This window comes from Vulpes vulpes, chromosome 9 (assembly GCF_048418805.1).
Source record: "Vulpes vulpes isolate BD-2025 chromosome 9, VulVul3, whole genome shotgun sequence".
Lineage (NCBI taxonomy): Eukaryota > Metazoa > Chordata > Mammalia > Carnivora > Canidae > Vulpes > Vulpes vulpes.
The window spans coordinates 37,352,546-37,369,094 of NC_132788.1; the positions used below are offsets into that span (position 1 = coordinate 37,352,546).

Genomic DNA, 16,549 nt, shown 5'->3' on the forward strand with positions numbered 1-16,549 from the left:
GGTTTTATTGTGGTATGTACAACCACGACCTACATACCTATATTGGCATAGTTTCCTCTCTCCTTTAATAGTTATCAGCACCAGAAAAAAAAAATTGATAACATAATTTCTAGCTACTTTGGTAAATAAAAAAACAGGATTCAAAGAATCAAATGAACAAAAACATCAGGCTACAAATAAACACAACATTTAGTCAGTTACCATACCTGAATATCCCCAGAGAAGTTGTTGTGCTAGAATATAATTAAATCCAATCTTAGAAAAAGCCAGAATTGTCACAATTTCACATGATGGCTACAGAAATCATTCTACATCTTAAGATAACACTGTCTATGGAATCTTACACATGACTATGTAAAAGAAAAGCCATAAACAGAACTCCAAATAAAGCAAAATATACATTTAAGACTTTAAATGTATTTCAATGCACACTAAATTCAACTATATAAAGGGTGGGAAATCTTCGTTCAGAAAGAAAGCAAAGAAGAAAGGAATATGAACTTATATGGGTAAACTACATTTCCATAGCATAAATAAAGTCACTTAATAAGCTCCCAATGTGCTTTATGTACAGATGAGTATCATGTGATATTTGGATATTTCAGATAAGAATTAAGAAAGGGAAGGGGCACCTGGGTGGCTAAGTAAATCCAACTCTGGATTTTGGCTCAGGTCACGCTCTCAGGGTCATGAGATTGAGCCCCACCTCAGGCCCCATTCTGGGTGTGGAGCCTGCTTGAGATTTTCTCTCTCCCTCTCTTCGTCCCTCCCCCTCTTAAAAAATAACTAAGAAAGAGAAGACATCTAATTTACAAGGTAAATCACTCCAAAAATTGGGAGTACCTCTATAAAGTAAGTATATAATTTTTGGAGTTATCTCCATAAAGTAAATATAATTTTGACTCTATGATTTAAAAAAAAGGGAGGTTTTATCATATATTTCCACAGTTTGCTTATGGTAACCACCAATAAGTCCAAACTTCAAAGAATTCTCCATGGCCATCGAACACCTCCCTCTGCCCAAAGCAAGCCATTTCTTGGCTCAAGTACATGTCCACGGCTCTGTGAACATTTATGAATTTGGGTAACTTAGGCTACACTTGGCAGCTAACACAGAGACCATGCTCTTACCAAAGGAATTTAAGCTCTTCTAATCTAAACATTCTTCCAATTACTTTAGAGGCATTTTGTCAGTCAGTATTGACTGAGCACTAGAGACAGAGAAATAAACAAGACACATGACTATGTCTCATAGTCTAACAGGCAAGATGGGTATTAGATAAATTATTATAAATGATTAAACAGGTATACGGGTATAGTACAAATGCTACAAGGAGCATAGTGTGCCACAAGGACACACTGGCCATGAATGAGACAGCCGAACCTGAGGGAGCAAGACTGGGGGAGGGGGTAGAGGAAACCATGTACACCACACCTAAGGGAGGAAAAGAACAGCCTGTCCCCCAAATATGAGAAAGATCAATGGAGACAATAAGAGAGAATATTGATAACAATCACAATAATATCAGACACTGATAGATACCTTTCCATGTACCAGGCATCTTTATAACATCCAGAAAATGGAGCCACATAATGAAGGGCCTCATATGAAATGTTTAGGATTTTGGTCTTTGTTCCAAGGAAAAAGGGGAAGCCTTTCCCAGATTTTCAGGTAAGAAGTGAGAACGTATTTTAGAAAGATAATCGTAACCATACTATCACTCTATTAACTAGAGAAGCAAGAATGGGTGTGGGGAGACTTTCAAGGTTACTCCCATATTCAAGGTGAGACATGCTGGCCACCTGCGGGGAGAGGGGCTGGGAGACTTCTTAAAACAGGGCCCTTCTGCCTGACAGTGAGCTGTGAGTGTAGTAACCCAGAACATTCTCATGGTACAAATCCTGCCTCCAAATCTCTGGGATGTTGCTAATCTATATGCCTGAGGTTGGCACCTGACATTGCTATTTCTGCTGAATATTTCTGCACACTTCTATGAGATTGTCTCTGCAATGAGTACTGTAAATCCTCACAAAGTAGCATCAACGTGGACAAGGCATACAAGTTGTCTCTCCAGATGTAATGTTTGTGGTCTTTCCCCTAAATGTCTGAGACAGAAGCTGGGCCAGTTCCCCTGTGAGGTCCCTCAACCTGCCACCCCTCTTCATACTGACTCTCTTCCCAGCATCTGACACAGGAGCCATCCCACTAAATGGAAGTATTATTCACATTGCTGTCCCCACTGGACTGTGAGTTCCTTCCACTTTTATTCTTCATCACATTGTCTCCACCCAGGAGGATGCCTGCTATACACAGGGGAACCTCAGACAAATGTTTACTGGGAGTCTTGATCATGAAACAGAGCAAGGTGTGACACCATATGTAATAAGTAAATACAAAAAATATTTTGAATATAAATAGGATCTTGGTGCTAACCTAACCTAGCAGGCACTCTTACCATTTGTCTGATTTAGCTTTTTTTTTCTATTTATTTCCTCCAAAACCCATCTACCTGTTCTTCTAACTCTTCTCCAAATTCTGATAGTTAAGCATTTACTCAAGTAACTTAACAAATAACTCAAATGACGATGACAACATACACTCGATTATCTCACAATTATGAAAAGCAAGTAAGAGGACAGAAGATACTCATCTGGAAAGGAAAGAGTAAATCACAGGCACAATCCCAGGGATTTAATTGCCTTTTCATCTTTGCGCCCCTGTCCCCCGCAACAACATCCAAAGCCCAGCATGTGGAAGCATGAACATGTCCAACCAGACTTGTCAAGCAGGCACTGGAAATACAAAAACAAAATAAGGGATGGTCCCTGCTCTCAAGGATTTTACAGTCTAGCCCAATAAAATTATGATCCTGATCAAGCAGAGGACTAAATGGACTATGTACCAAGCTCCCTGAGCCCAGCAGAGACATCTACCGCAGAGGTGCAAGGCCAGGATGGGCGTAGGGCAGCCCACGTGAAAGGCAGCTTCTTAGAGGACACGTGTGGGCTGAAGAGTCAAGGATGAACACAAGTCAGAGTGGCAAAGAGGAGGGTGGAGAGGGTGTTCTAAGCTAAGGGAACACCACATACAAAAATACAGATGTGAGATAACTTTCCTTCAGGTAAAGACAATCACCAAGCATCCACCTTAAAGCAGTCCCTGCACTATGTGGTGGTGACAAGTGTCTTTGCTCTCAGGAGACAAATGGAGTGGTAAGTTCATCCAACTACAAGTGCTTAGGAGGGGGACAGTAAATGAACCAAAGCCAACGAGATGGCAAGTTTACAATCAGGGAAAGCCCTGTTGCCAACACAAACAATACTAGGTCCATCCTGAAAGAATCCGAGTCCACTGGGAATGCCGAGCAGGGGAGGGACATGACCCAGTGAAGGGTGAGGAATCTGTGAGGAGGGACCTATGCTACAATGGTGACAGCCAAAGAAGAGAGAGCCAAGAAGCAGGGCAAAGAGATTTCAGGATAGGACAAGGACTCAAGTCAGGAAAATGTTAATTCTGAGATACTCATAGAGCTCCAAGTGCAAAATGATAACAGCAGCCACTTCATCAGTATCCTTATATGACATCTGTACCACGCGATTGCCCAAGTAACAACCAGGATGAGTAATGTACCACGACAACACCTTCCAATGATCTGCCCTGCTGCTATACTGCAAAACTTGACCAAACTCAATTAGAAAGTTGTGACTGCCTGCCATCCTTGATTCATCTCGTATCTCATTTCATTAACTTTGTAATAAAGCAATGTTGCATTTGATGTCATTAAATCTTGAGGGCCTCAGCTAGACTCTCATGAAGGAGGTTATTATATTACCATGTTACTGATTAGAAAACAGGGCTCAGAGAGGTTGGCTAATTTATCCAAAGTCACACAGTGGAGGAATCAGGTGTGAGCCCAGGCATGTAACCACTATACCACACTGCCCCTCTCATCACTGGAGTGGCAACTGGAGATGTGGCAGTCCTTCCTCAGGTATGGTGGCAGGGGTGTGGGCTGCGTGGGGAGACAGAGTGAGAGCAAAATGGAAGAGCTAAGAGCTCCCACACTAGTCCATATTCAAGGGGTAAATTCAGGAGTAGGGATTCACAAATAACTCCAAGAAGCAGGCAAAGAAGCATAAAGACACTAAAAGAGAATGGTGTCATGAAGCCAAGGAGCTCAGAAAGGACATGAGCAGCATCCTCTAAGCTTCACGGAGATTAGGTAAAAGCAACCACATAAGTCCACTGGATTTAACAATAAAAAAGTCATTAACTGGTGACCTCAGCCTGGCAATTTTATTGGAAATCTAGCAGAAGCAAAGGCTCATCTGCCGTGCTAACAGATGAGGAGGAGGTACAGATTGTAGGCATACCCTATTCTTTCTAGAAGCTGGACCATGGACCAGGGCAGAATACAAGAAAGGTAATCAAAGTCAAGTCTGTTCTGTTTTCCCCAAAAAGGGATACACAGAAACATGTTTCATGGTAACAGCAAAGGGGCAGTAGAGGCAAACGGTGAAAGCAAAAGCAGTTACTCAATATTTAGCTCAGGACTCTAAATGTGATACAAGTACCACTATCAAATGAGACAGATTCTATCAGAGCTCTGGAGTCAGAGAAGCACCGACGGCAGAGGAAAAAAATACCTCATGTTACAATTCCGTGCAACAGCACTTTCAAAACCAGGCAATCGCTTGTTACTTATAGTGAATAAACAGAAGTCCACAGTGCTGTATGTCAGCAAAACAGCCACATAATCATTATATAGGGTAAAAAATTAAAATACTAAATACAAACTCAAATGTTGTACATGTGTGATGCTCCCCACCACATGAAGGGAGCTCTATAAAAATGACACGGCCTCTCCCCTCCAACACTCACTCATCCCCTCCATTTACCCCACGCCATCCGACAGTGGAATGACTGATCTGACTGGTAACTTCAGAAAAAGAATCTGCAAGTTTCTAGGAAGCCGGGGGGGGGTGGGGGGGGTTCTCCCCCACACTGCGCTGTGCAGGGCAGGACCCATGTAGAACAGCCTGGAGTCTTCCACGCGGCCTGTGCATACACCAGTGAGCTGATCTGGATGATTCTGGATCAAGGGCAGAAGCAAGCCACCTGTCCCCAGCCATGATCTCCACTACCAGAATTATCAGGACGTCAGAGGTGATCTGTGACATTTATCTGCTGGACTCGTCTCAGGGCATCTCTTTACCAACTCAGCTCTCAGAAAAACAAAGCAAGGGTTTAAATTACTGGATCCTCATCAGGCTCTACTCCCCAAACATTAAAACTGTTAAAGGCAACAAACTAGTATGAAAAACTACTTTTTGCCTGGAACTAATTGTACATAAACAATAGGGAAGATGCCCAGGAGGCAGGCACCTATCACCCATGGGCCAGATAAAATATTGAAAAGGCCAGAGGTTAGGATTACTTAATAATCATGAGAATGGTAGCATACACTTTAACTGAGATAAAGAAAAGTGACCTTGAAGATAATGTCTGGGAGAACCGAGCTATACATTATGGGTGACAAGCAGAAAGAGTCAACGTGTCCCATCTAGTGTAACAGTCCAGAGAAAATTAACAAAGGACCAGAGAAAAAACAGTGCTTATGATATAATTCCAAAAAACAAATCAGAATCCAAAGTAGATAAGAAAAGATACCCAAAGTACAAAGACACAACTTTACAAAAATGTCAAATTATGTCAGTAAATGTATAAACTTAACTCTTTCCCAAAAATATAACAGGTGCTCCCTTCCACTTAAGGATGAATAGGCAGGTTGTGGCCATGCCCTGTGCCACATGGTATCTAAAAAGTTTCCAGTTAAAGCAGTATTATTCTGTTGGATTTGTACCCTTTTCACCTGATTTGGTTCTGAAAAAACTTATATAACTGGGCTGATTTCCAAATCCATATCCACCTGAGAAACTACTAGCCATTAACAAAAACATTCTCTTCAAAAGAAAGTAATATACACACAATAAGAAAGAATGATCTATAACTCAGCTACCCTGGATGGATCTCACAAACATAAGAGCAAGTCAGAGAAACAGACACGGCACATATCGCATGATTTCCCCTTCCAGAAAGCACAGTAACTAGCTGAGCTAATCTGTGCTACTAGACTCCAGGATCACGGTGGGAGTGGTTAGGACCAGAGAGGCAGAGTATGGGTGTGGGCAATCTTCTGGGTTTTGACCTACATGTATTTGGTTTATAAAACTGCACTGAGGGGCACCTGGGTGGCTCAGCAATTGAGCGTCTACCTTCAGCTGAGGGCGTAATCCCATGGTCCTGGGATGGTCCCACACTGGCCTCTTTGCGGGGAGCCTGCTTTCCCTCTGCCTGTGTCTCTGCCTCTCTGTGTCTTTCATGAATAAATAAAATCTTAAGTGCATTGAACCTACATTTATGACATGTACTCTTCTGTATGTACATTATATTGCAATGTGCAGTTTTTAAAAGAGACTGTCATACAGATTCTGAAAAATAAGGATTTCTAAAACTTTGGAGCAAAGAACAGTAGGGTTATAGGAATCCAAGTTTAGACTCCCTCAAAGGCTTTGAAGATGACCATTCCCAATTCAGTGAATAATCTGGATAGTGGAAAGATCCACGTCCAATTCCTTGCTCACAGTTATAGATCCTTATGGTAACAGCACTGCAGATTCTTCTTCCTTCGGTCTCGCCTGGGCTCATCCTTAGCTCGCTTCCCCCATCCCAACTCCTTTCACTTTTATTTAAATGAGTCAAGATGTACAATGACCACCAACTTTCCTTTAGTCATTTTCCTTCAGAAGAAAAGAGCAGATGCTATAAAAGACAATGCCACAAAAAAATGTGCCTTCTAACCTTAAACAATGGGACAAACCCAGAATTTTTCAGGGCAATATCTAACTTAGAAAGAAACAGCTCAAGCAATGGTTTAATAAGGGCAAGGATGCTCACAAAAGTTGAAAGATACTATTAAACTGAGAACCATGGTGATTTTTTTCTCCCAAATCACTCTGTCTCTCCCTAAAAAGAATTCTCAATAAAGGACATCCTTTGCCAAGACCTCAAGAGTCCCCTTTCCTGACACTTTCATGTGTCTGCAGCTGGAGGCAGTGCAGACCTGGAGCTGACCCAGCATGGTCACAAGAACTCTGAGGACAGGGTGGTACGGGCGACACAAAGCTGGCAGGTGCAAGACCAAAGCTCCCCGCACACATGAGCTTCTGACCTGGAATCAAACTTTCCTCTTTGTCCTCTATGCAACCCAATCAACAACATCTGTGCTACTACTATCCGGGCTACAAAATGGGAGACTTAGGCGTGCATGTGAGAAAGGAAATGGGAAAGCATTAAAAGTTGTGTAAGAAATCACCATACATGTACACCACCCTCCCATGACAGAAGAGGTTCTGAAATACAATACCCGACTTTTGGACTCTTAGAATCTAGTACTGACATGCCTTAAAATCTAACAATTACATTAGACTGAATCAACTAAAATTGCTAACTTACAGGTCTAGAATGGAAAACTCTTGGCAATTTCATATTGGCTCAACTTCAAAGAAAACTTATACAAACTTAATATTTTTAGCAATAGGTTTATTTAAAAAAACAACTGAACAACTATAATACCTCGGGTTTGGGCAGCTTCCTTTAAAGCAGCGATGAGGTGAGGCTTCAAGCTATCCAAAATGAACCTTCCTTCAAGACCTGGGAAAAGGGACCTAAAAAGTGAAAGGAACACAGCAATTATTACCTTCTAACGATTCTAAGGTAAAGTAATTCAATTTTGTAATTTCAAGTCAGTTAAATGTTCTATTTTACATAGAATTATAATGCGCATACCAAATCACACTATAATACTTTTTTGATTGAATATTACTTAGGCTTCACTTTAAAATATGGTGGCCTCATGCACCATATCCAAGTCCAAGTAGTCTAAACATCTTAGATAAAATCACCTTTATTTTCTGAGATGACATACACATCCTCAGTTAAATTAATGTACTATTCTCATTAAATTTCATCAAAATAATTCATTATAGACACATCTTACTTCGTTATCATTAGTACTTTATAACCATTGTTTTCAGGGTCCTGTTACTGAGATTTCCAAGAGAAACACCTGTTCAGTAAGTTTCTGGCTGACCAACAACATTTCAATGCTTTTTCACTTTAGGATGTAAAAATGTGCCTTACCATAGTTTAACAAAGGATTTCTGCAAAAGTCTTCCTGACTACAAAATCTACATGGATGAGCAATGGATTTCACAATAAAGGAGAGGGAGGGAGGGGGAGAGAGGAAGAGGGGAGGGGCCCTCAAGGGAACGAGCACTGCAGAAGCATGAGCTCTACCTTGGATAGTCTTCTGAGGTAATATAAATAACATCTTGATCTGATACGGATGAGGAGAAGGGCACAAAATTTCCATTTTGTAAAGGCAGCAGCTCTAAGCCCAGAAGTTCACTATAGGCCTGGTCAGAAAGCACGAATTCCAGAAGGTGAAGCTTGTCTTGGGCACCACCAGGGTGCGCAGACTTCCTCAAAACCTGCCGCACCCAGGCGGGTGTCACCTTCCTCACAGGTTTGGCACTGGAGGCAGCGAGCTGAACGGCAGCAGCGAGGTTGGCGGGAACCTTGACAATCTGCTTCCCTGAGCTCTGGAGGTAGCTGAGCACACTTTTCACGCATTCCCAACTTTCGTCCAGTTCCGAGAAGTAAGCCTGCTCCAACTTGACCCACTGGTTGCTAAGGGAATACATGACTGCGTTCTGGAACAGCTCGTTAAACAGAGGCTCTAACACCGGCTGCCAGTGCACCCTGACCTTGCTCACATCAGGCCAAAGCTTATAGATGAGGTCAACTGACAAGGGAAAATCGGAGCTCCTTTCGGTCTCCAGACGTTTTATGGAATCTAAGATGAGAGTCGCATAGGCTTTAGGGACAACAGTCATGACGAGAAACTCATTCCACAGGGCTGCAGGGTCTCTCCACTGGTCCAGCTCTCGCCACTTGATGCTTCTGCGATTGTCAGTCAAGCCAAAGAACCCACTGATATGAACTGGAAGGCCTGTTTTGCTCTCCTCACCTGGCGGCAAAGGCAGAAAACAGAAGGCTTTTCCTGAGAAATCAGCTGTTGCTCCTTTTTCTTCATCATCTCTCGATAAAGACATGGCTATTCCAATGATTGGGACAAACTTCAGTTCATCAGCTAGAGAATCAAGTTTACTGCTAATCCCTCGCCCGCCCACACTGTTACAGACCAGCCACGATGTTTTCTGCGCGTCCTTAGTGCTCTCATCTTCTAAAACTATGTTTATGTGATATGTGACACAGGTGATGCTATTGCTTGGAATCTTTTTACAATAGTTACTTATTGCAGTTTCCAGGATCTTTACAGAATTGGGCCGCTCATGTTTCAGGGCCTTATTTTCACTAGCAGTCACCCTAAACACCAGTTTCTCAGTTCCATCGGCCTCTCGGACATGTAAGGAGACATCCTGCACACTCTTCAGGAAGAGCAGCACTGTGTCTGCATCTGCCCTGAAGGAGTCAAACAACTCAAGAACCTTCTGCTTATTGTAGAGGTTACTACTAAGCTGGGAAGGCTGTAGGCGAAGAGGGAAACGGAAAAACGTTCCTGGAAAATTGGCATTTACAAACGTTTCCTTGGTGCTTCCAAAAATGCCAATAAATGGCGCAAACTGGTCCGAAAGTTCACTAATTTCTTTGCTGTCATCTCTGAGATTCCAACATTGGCCTGATTCATGTGGACCAAAAAGCGTTTGATGAGGATCTAGCATCCCAATCTGATCACCACTAAAGATACAAGGAACATCTGTAAAGAAAAATTCAACAGTCATGATTGATGCTGAAATTTAATGGACAGCTGTAACTATGATGCATAGCTACTATCAAGATATCATATGTGGAAAAGCATAAACCATAAAGTGACTTTTTTTTTCATAAAGTGACTTTAACACAGATTTATCTAATAGCAAACTAAATTTAGCTTCAGAAATGTAATTCTCTGCATATGAAATATAGTAATTTCACTTTTGAATCAGTCAGTACAAGGCAGAGAAACCTGAAATGATTACTGTGAAATACCTACTAAACAAATATGTAAAGGGTATCTGTATATTTGTACTCAGCCTCCACAGCCACCTGAACCCAACTATACAAAAGAGTTGCATCCTATGCTCAAAATAAAAATTTTACTCAGATTCTCTGAAAAGAGGGGGAGAGAAATCACAGCACAGGTGACTCTGCCCACCATGTAACTCAGTTAGCAAAGGCCCTGGAGTGAGTGTTCACAAGCCTCCACCCCTGTGCTTCTCACACTGAGCACACCTCACCATGCAGAACCTAAACCCAGTGCTGCTCAAGACACATTTTTTGTATAGTATGGCTCCTAAAACCAAGAGCAACTATTTCGCTTGTTTCTCAACCACAGACAGAAAACGGAGACACTGGCAGAGAAACTAGATGTGTCAGGTGCTCTCCTACTTAGAGAAATTCTTCACCATGGTGCCTTCATAAGGACTTCAAGTCCTTATAAGTTTTGACAGGTTTTGCCTCACATGCTGACTTTAGCACCAAACCTTCATGCACCTTTAGCACCTTTAATATTTAAGGTTGTCCACATAAGGCAGAGCCGTCACAACCACGGAGCCCTAAAATTTCAGATATTTTAAGTAGGAAATGTGACATCCACCAACCCAGCCACTCAATCGATCAACAATGTGGTGGGATGGCGCTCTGGGCTACACTCCCTTTACGTCGTGTCTGCACTCCCATTACTGAAATTATGTCAGAGACTCCTGATGGTTGTAAAGCATAACACATGACCTTTGCAAATCCTCAGATTATAGAACAGCACTCCAGTTAATACTGTCTGACATCAACATGCTCATTCTCAAGCAAGGAACAAATCCAGAGATATGCAGATGCTCACAGTCAGCTAGACTCTTTGACTACAAAATCATTCCTGCACAACAGTCTCCACGTTTAGGCAACTCACAAGTGTGCCCCTGTAAAATTTAAAATTTTAAAACTTCCACATGTCACACACCTGAGGGGTAACTCGAAAATGGTTGAACACATCAACGTTAACGTTCATGTATAATTGTGACATAATTTAATATATTTGTGTTATACAATATACTATAATAATGTAAATGCAATAAAAATATAGGCTTATATTTTGGTTAAAATAATTTTCACAACCATGACTGAAAAATCAAATACTATACCTGTTATATGATAGACAGAATTAAATCCAATTCCAAATCTTCCAACCTTCAGGGGGTCGTCCTTTTTCCTACTTCTTGCTATTTCCTGAATGCCATGCCAGTCCTCTGGAGTGAAAACCGCATTGTTGTATACATACAGAGCTGGCCCTGGGTGTTAAAATGCACATGCATAGAAACATAATAAGAATTTTTTAAAAGTAAAATACACATGCAGGTATTCAGAAAGAAGTAAGCCATGGCATTCGGTCCTCTTTCAAGAGCTTCCCCTACATAAAACTGCTTATTCCGTAGAAGATAAGAGAAGTGAATGGAGTTACCAGATTTTACACTATAATTCCAATTTTCATAATAAAAATAAAAACACAAACTTAATGGTAAAAATCGCTAGCAGAAAAAAAAAATATTGCTGGCCAAAACTCCAAAAAGGAAAAATTAAGGATGCTATGATCCTTAGACATCCAAACCACAGAGCAAACAAGGAAATTAATCACAGTATACTATTACTATACAAAATTTATTTATTTTTTTTTAACTTGTGAAAGTTCTAGTATTTTTATTTTTTTTATTTTTTTTAATTAATTTTTATTGGTGTTCAATTTACCAACATACAGAAAAACACCCAGTGCTCATCCCGTCAAGTGTCCACCTCAGTGCCCGTCACCCATTCCCCTCCAACACCCGCTCTCCTCCCCTTCCACCACCCCTAGTTCGTTTCCCCGAGTTAGGAGTCTTTATGTTCTGTCTCCCTTCCTGATATTTCCCAACATTTCTTTTCCCTTCCTTTATATCCCCTTTCACTATTATTCATATTCCCCGAATGAATGAGAACATACACTGTTTGTCCTTCTCCGATTGACTTATTTCACTCAGCATAATACCCTCCAGTTCCATCCACGTTGAAGCAAATGGTGGGTATTTGTCATTTCTAATTGCTGAGTAATATTCCATTGTATACATAAACCACATCTTCTTTATCCATTCATCTTTCGATGGACACCGAGGCTCCTTCCACAGTTTGGCTATTGTGGACATTGCTGATAGAAACATCGGGGTGCAGGTGTCCCGACGTTTCATTGCATCTGAATCTTTGGGGTAAATCCCCAACAGTGCAATTGCTGGGTCGTAGGGCAGGTCTATTTTTAACTCTTTGAGGAACCTCCACACAGTTTTCCAGAGTGGCTGCACCAGTTCACATTCCCACCAACAGTGTAAGAGGGTTCCCCTTTCTCCACATCCTCTCCAACATTTGTTGTTTCCTGCCTTGTTAATTTTCCCCATTCTCACTGGTGTGAGGTGGTATCTCATTGTGGTTTTGATTTGTATTTCCCTGATGGCAAGTGATGCAGAGCATTTTCTCAAGTGCATGTTGGCCATGTCCATGTCTTCCTCTGTGAGATTTCTCTTCATGTCTTTTGCCCATTTCATGATTGGATTGTTTGTTTCTTTGGTGTTGAGTTTAATAAGTTCTTTATAGATTTTGGAAACTAGCCCTTTATCTGATATGTCATTTGCAAATATCTTCTCCCATTTTGTAGGTTGTCTTTTAGTTTTGTTGACTGTATCCTTTGCTGTGCAAAAGCTTCTTATCTTGATGAAGTCCCAATAGTTCATTTTTGCTTTTGTTTCTTTTGCCTTTGTGGATGTATCTTGCAAGAAGTTACTGTGGCCGAGTTCAAAGAGGGTGTTGCCTGTGTTCTCTTCTATGATTTTGATGGACTCTTGTCTCACATTTAGATCTTTCATCCATTTTGAGTTTATCTTTGTGTATGGTGAAAGAGAGTGGTCCAGTTTCATTCTTCTGCATGTGGATGTCCAATTTTCCCAACACCATTTATTGAAGAGACTGTCTTTCTTCCAATGGATAGTCTTTCCTCCTTTATCGAATATTAGATGACCATACATTTCAGGGTCCACTTCTGGGTTCTCTATTCTGTTCCATTGATCTATGTGTCTGTTTTTCTGCCAGTACCACACTGTCTTGATGACCACAGCTTTGTAGTACAACCTGAAATCTGGCATTGTGATGCCCCCAGCTATGGTTTTCTTTTTTAAAATTCCCCTGGCTATTCGGGGTCTTTTCTGATTCCACACAAATCTTAAAATAATTTGTTCTAACTCTCTGAAGAAAGTCCATGGTATTTTGATAGGGATTGCATTAAACGTATAAATTGCCCTGGGCAACATTGACATTTTTACAATATTAATTCTGCCAATCCATGAGCATGGAATATTTTTCCATCTCTTTGTGTCTTCCTCAATTTCTTTCAGAAGTGTTCTATAGTTTTTAGGATATAGATCTTTTACCTCTTTGGTTAGGTTTATTCCTAGGTATCTTATGCTTTTGGGTGCAATTGTAAATGGGATTGACTCCTTAATTTCTCTTTCTTCAGTCTCATTGTTAGTGTATAGAAATGCCATTGATTTCTGGGCATTGATTTTGTATCCTGACACACTACCAAATTGCTGTATGAGTTCTAGCAATCTTGGGGTGGAGGCTTTTGGGTTTTCTATGTAGAGTATCATGTCATCGGCGAAGAGGGAGAGTTTGACTTCTTCTTTGCCAATTTGAATGCCTTTAATGTCTTTTTGTTGTCTGATTGCTGAGGCGAGGACTTCCAGAACTATGTTGAACAGCAGTGGTGAGAGTGGACATCCCTGTCTTGTTCCTGATCTAGGGGAAAGGCTCCCCGTGCTTCCCCATTGAGAATGATAACAAAATTTATTCCTAAATGGCATATTTAAATTTTTTTGTAAATGGAATAATCTATAAATGTACTAAGGAGACTTGCTATTTTAAAAAACCTTATTAATATATTATTTCATATGGAGAAAAATAATCCTTAATAATAATAATAAACAATCAACTTGTTTTTGTCAGCCTCTGGATTTTTTCTGTACAAGCCATTACCTGTATAACTAAAACAATCATTAATGTGACAGATTTTAAAATCAGCACTTTGGAATAATACTACCCTGTCTCCAAAGCATTCCTTTAAAAAGTCATCATTAAAATTCAAAATATTTGAATTCAAAACGTGAATTGATAATTCAAATTACTTTTAGAACACCCTTTTGAAACTTCAGAATCTCTTTCTTTGAATATGTTTAATTATAGTAATTCATCATATTTAAAACACTGTTCTTTTAAAGAGTTACTGAAATATAACACACAATGAAGTGCAAAGATCCTAAGTGTACAGCTCGACGAATTCTTACAAAGTGAAGAAACCTGTGGAACTCCCGCCCACATGAACAGAGAGAGCCCTCCCAGCTCCCCCAGAAGCTTCTCTTCACTCGCCTATAAATTCGAGCTCAGATACAGGGACACTGGCCCCTGCCTGTTTTACAAAAATGGCCTGGTGCTGTGTGTCAAATAGTGTAAGAATGGACAGGAGAGTCGCCAAGACTGCGAGGCCTTTCCGAGGAGGAGCATGTGGTAGCTGAAACAGACGATGGATTTCAGACCCAGCTCTACCGTTAGCACCTGCATCATTTCAGGCAAATGGAAGTCTTGAAGGCTCAGTCTCCTCGTCTGCTCATCTATAAAGTAAGGAGAACAGTATTGCTTTGCGAAGAAGTGTGGGAGCTCAAATGACACAGTACAAAGGAGGGCCAAGCATAACACCTAGCACAGAGTCAACGCCTGAACGGTCAGATCCTGTTCCTGTTGGAGTCATGGGTGGTACCTAACGTGGTGAGTACTTACAATTAGCAAGATATTACTACAGGAATCTTAATACAGTAAGTATCCTATTAGCCAATGATAGCCAACAACAGCCAGTCGAGAGTGGCATCTGGTGAACAGTGTCTGGTCCTGCCAACTCCAAACGTCCACTAAAAATACCTATGAAGACACAGAAACGGGAACCACAGAAACTCACAACGCCGAACACCGAGACCAGAATCTGGAGAGAACCTGCATAACTGGAAGGGCTACGGAAGGGAATCAGAAATCCAGCAGGGAACACGCCACTAACACTGCCAGGAGCAGAGCAGAGCTACCCGCCTGAAGGAAGACCTCTCTTCCTTCCCACTGTCAACCCGAAAACCCTTTGCTGCCCAGCTGCTTTTACAAAACATTTGTCAAATTACAAAACAATAGATGCAGGTTCTTACAAATTCAAAGTAGTACTTCACATAAATAAGAATTTCCTCCTCACATCCTCCTTCTCCAAGCCTTACTGACGCACCAAAACTGTCTCCCGTCCAACACCGTCAGTGAGCTCCTAGCAGGAAGGAGACAGGTGACAACCACCCGCCACCCGGAACTGCCAGGAACTATCATGGAACTGCCCTGTACACTGGCTTCTGGAGCATGCCTTACACAGGGGCTAGTCAGTGTCTGAACCAGGGGGCGTTCCAACGAGCCCACCTCAACCAGCAGACAACTGGGCGAGTCAGCTAGATGCTTTGCTCTTCACTGGCTCCTGAGTCTAGCAGGTATGATCCAGTTCTTAGTCCACGATTTTAATCATGGAATTATCTGATTATACTCATCCTGGAGATTTAATCTTGAATCTCACTGAATCTCCACCTCCACCTTGCAGATCAATTCCAAAATATCCTAATCCACCCTGATTGAAAGGGTACCTCTGGATTCTGAGAGTGAAATAACAAAATAAATCTCTTCAGAAAATTTTCTCAAACAAAAGTTATGTAGGAAGAAAGGAAAGGTTAGCAGCAGGCCCGCAATCTACTTTCTCCTTTTAAAAGGGAATAGGAGAGAGAGAGAGAACCCAGCCAAATCTCCTTGTATAAATGCTTATGACAGATCTCTGGGCAAACACACCAACACTACTACCTGCCAGCAGGGGAGCCTAGTGGGTACTTACAGAACCTCCTTATTTTAAGTAAACCTGGAATTTATAGATTTATGAGACAGAACTCCCTGAAAAAGTCACAAGCTATTTAATTATCAGAGAAAAACATGAACTTTTTTATGATTAAAACAGCTCCTTTTGTGCAGGAGATGGCGGCATGCATCACTCAGAATCCACTTCTGCTAACTGTAGGCCCAGCTGTGTCCCACACAGCATGAATGGACCTAGGGGGAGGTGCTGGGAGTGCAAGACTTCTCCACACTTCCTTCACTATGTCTCTTCATTAACCACATCTCTGAAATCCTTATTGTGTGAAAATGGGTGCGATCTCCTCATTCCTATGCATTTCAATTTGACAAACTGAGCCTTTTGTCATCTGATTATATAAAAAAGAACAAAAACAAGGTGAACTGAAAAGTTCTCTTCTGCATAACTAAGTATCAATAAAGGGAAACAAAACTAAGATCTAA

At 41.2% G+C, this 16,549-nt stretch overlaps 1 protein-coding gene across 5 annotated transcripts in view; it reads right to left on the reverse strand.

Moving 5' to 3' along the window:
- Nucleotides 1-16,549, reverse strand: part of SACS (sacsin molecular chaperone) — an 89,754-nt gene that overhangs the window by 16,554 nt on the left and 56,651 nt on the right. For 3 of the 5 annotated variants that reach the window (XM_025996666.2, XM_072719815.1, XM_072719816.1), the window contains 4 exons: nt 11,260-11,406; nt 8,360-9,842; nt 7,637-7,728; nt 207-233 (listed from right to left, as the gene is read on the reverse strand). In XM_025996666.2, the coding sequence (XP_025852451.2) occupies nt 207-233; nt 7,637-7,728; nt 8,360-9,842; nt 11,260-11,406 (1,749 nt within the window). The remainder of the gene's footprint in view (nt 1-206; nt 234-7,636; nt 7,729-8,359; nt 9,843-11,259; nt 11,407-16,549) is intronic. The other 2 variants (XM_072719817.1, XM_072719818.1) reach the window with 1 other exon arrangement.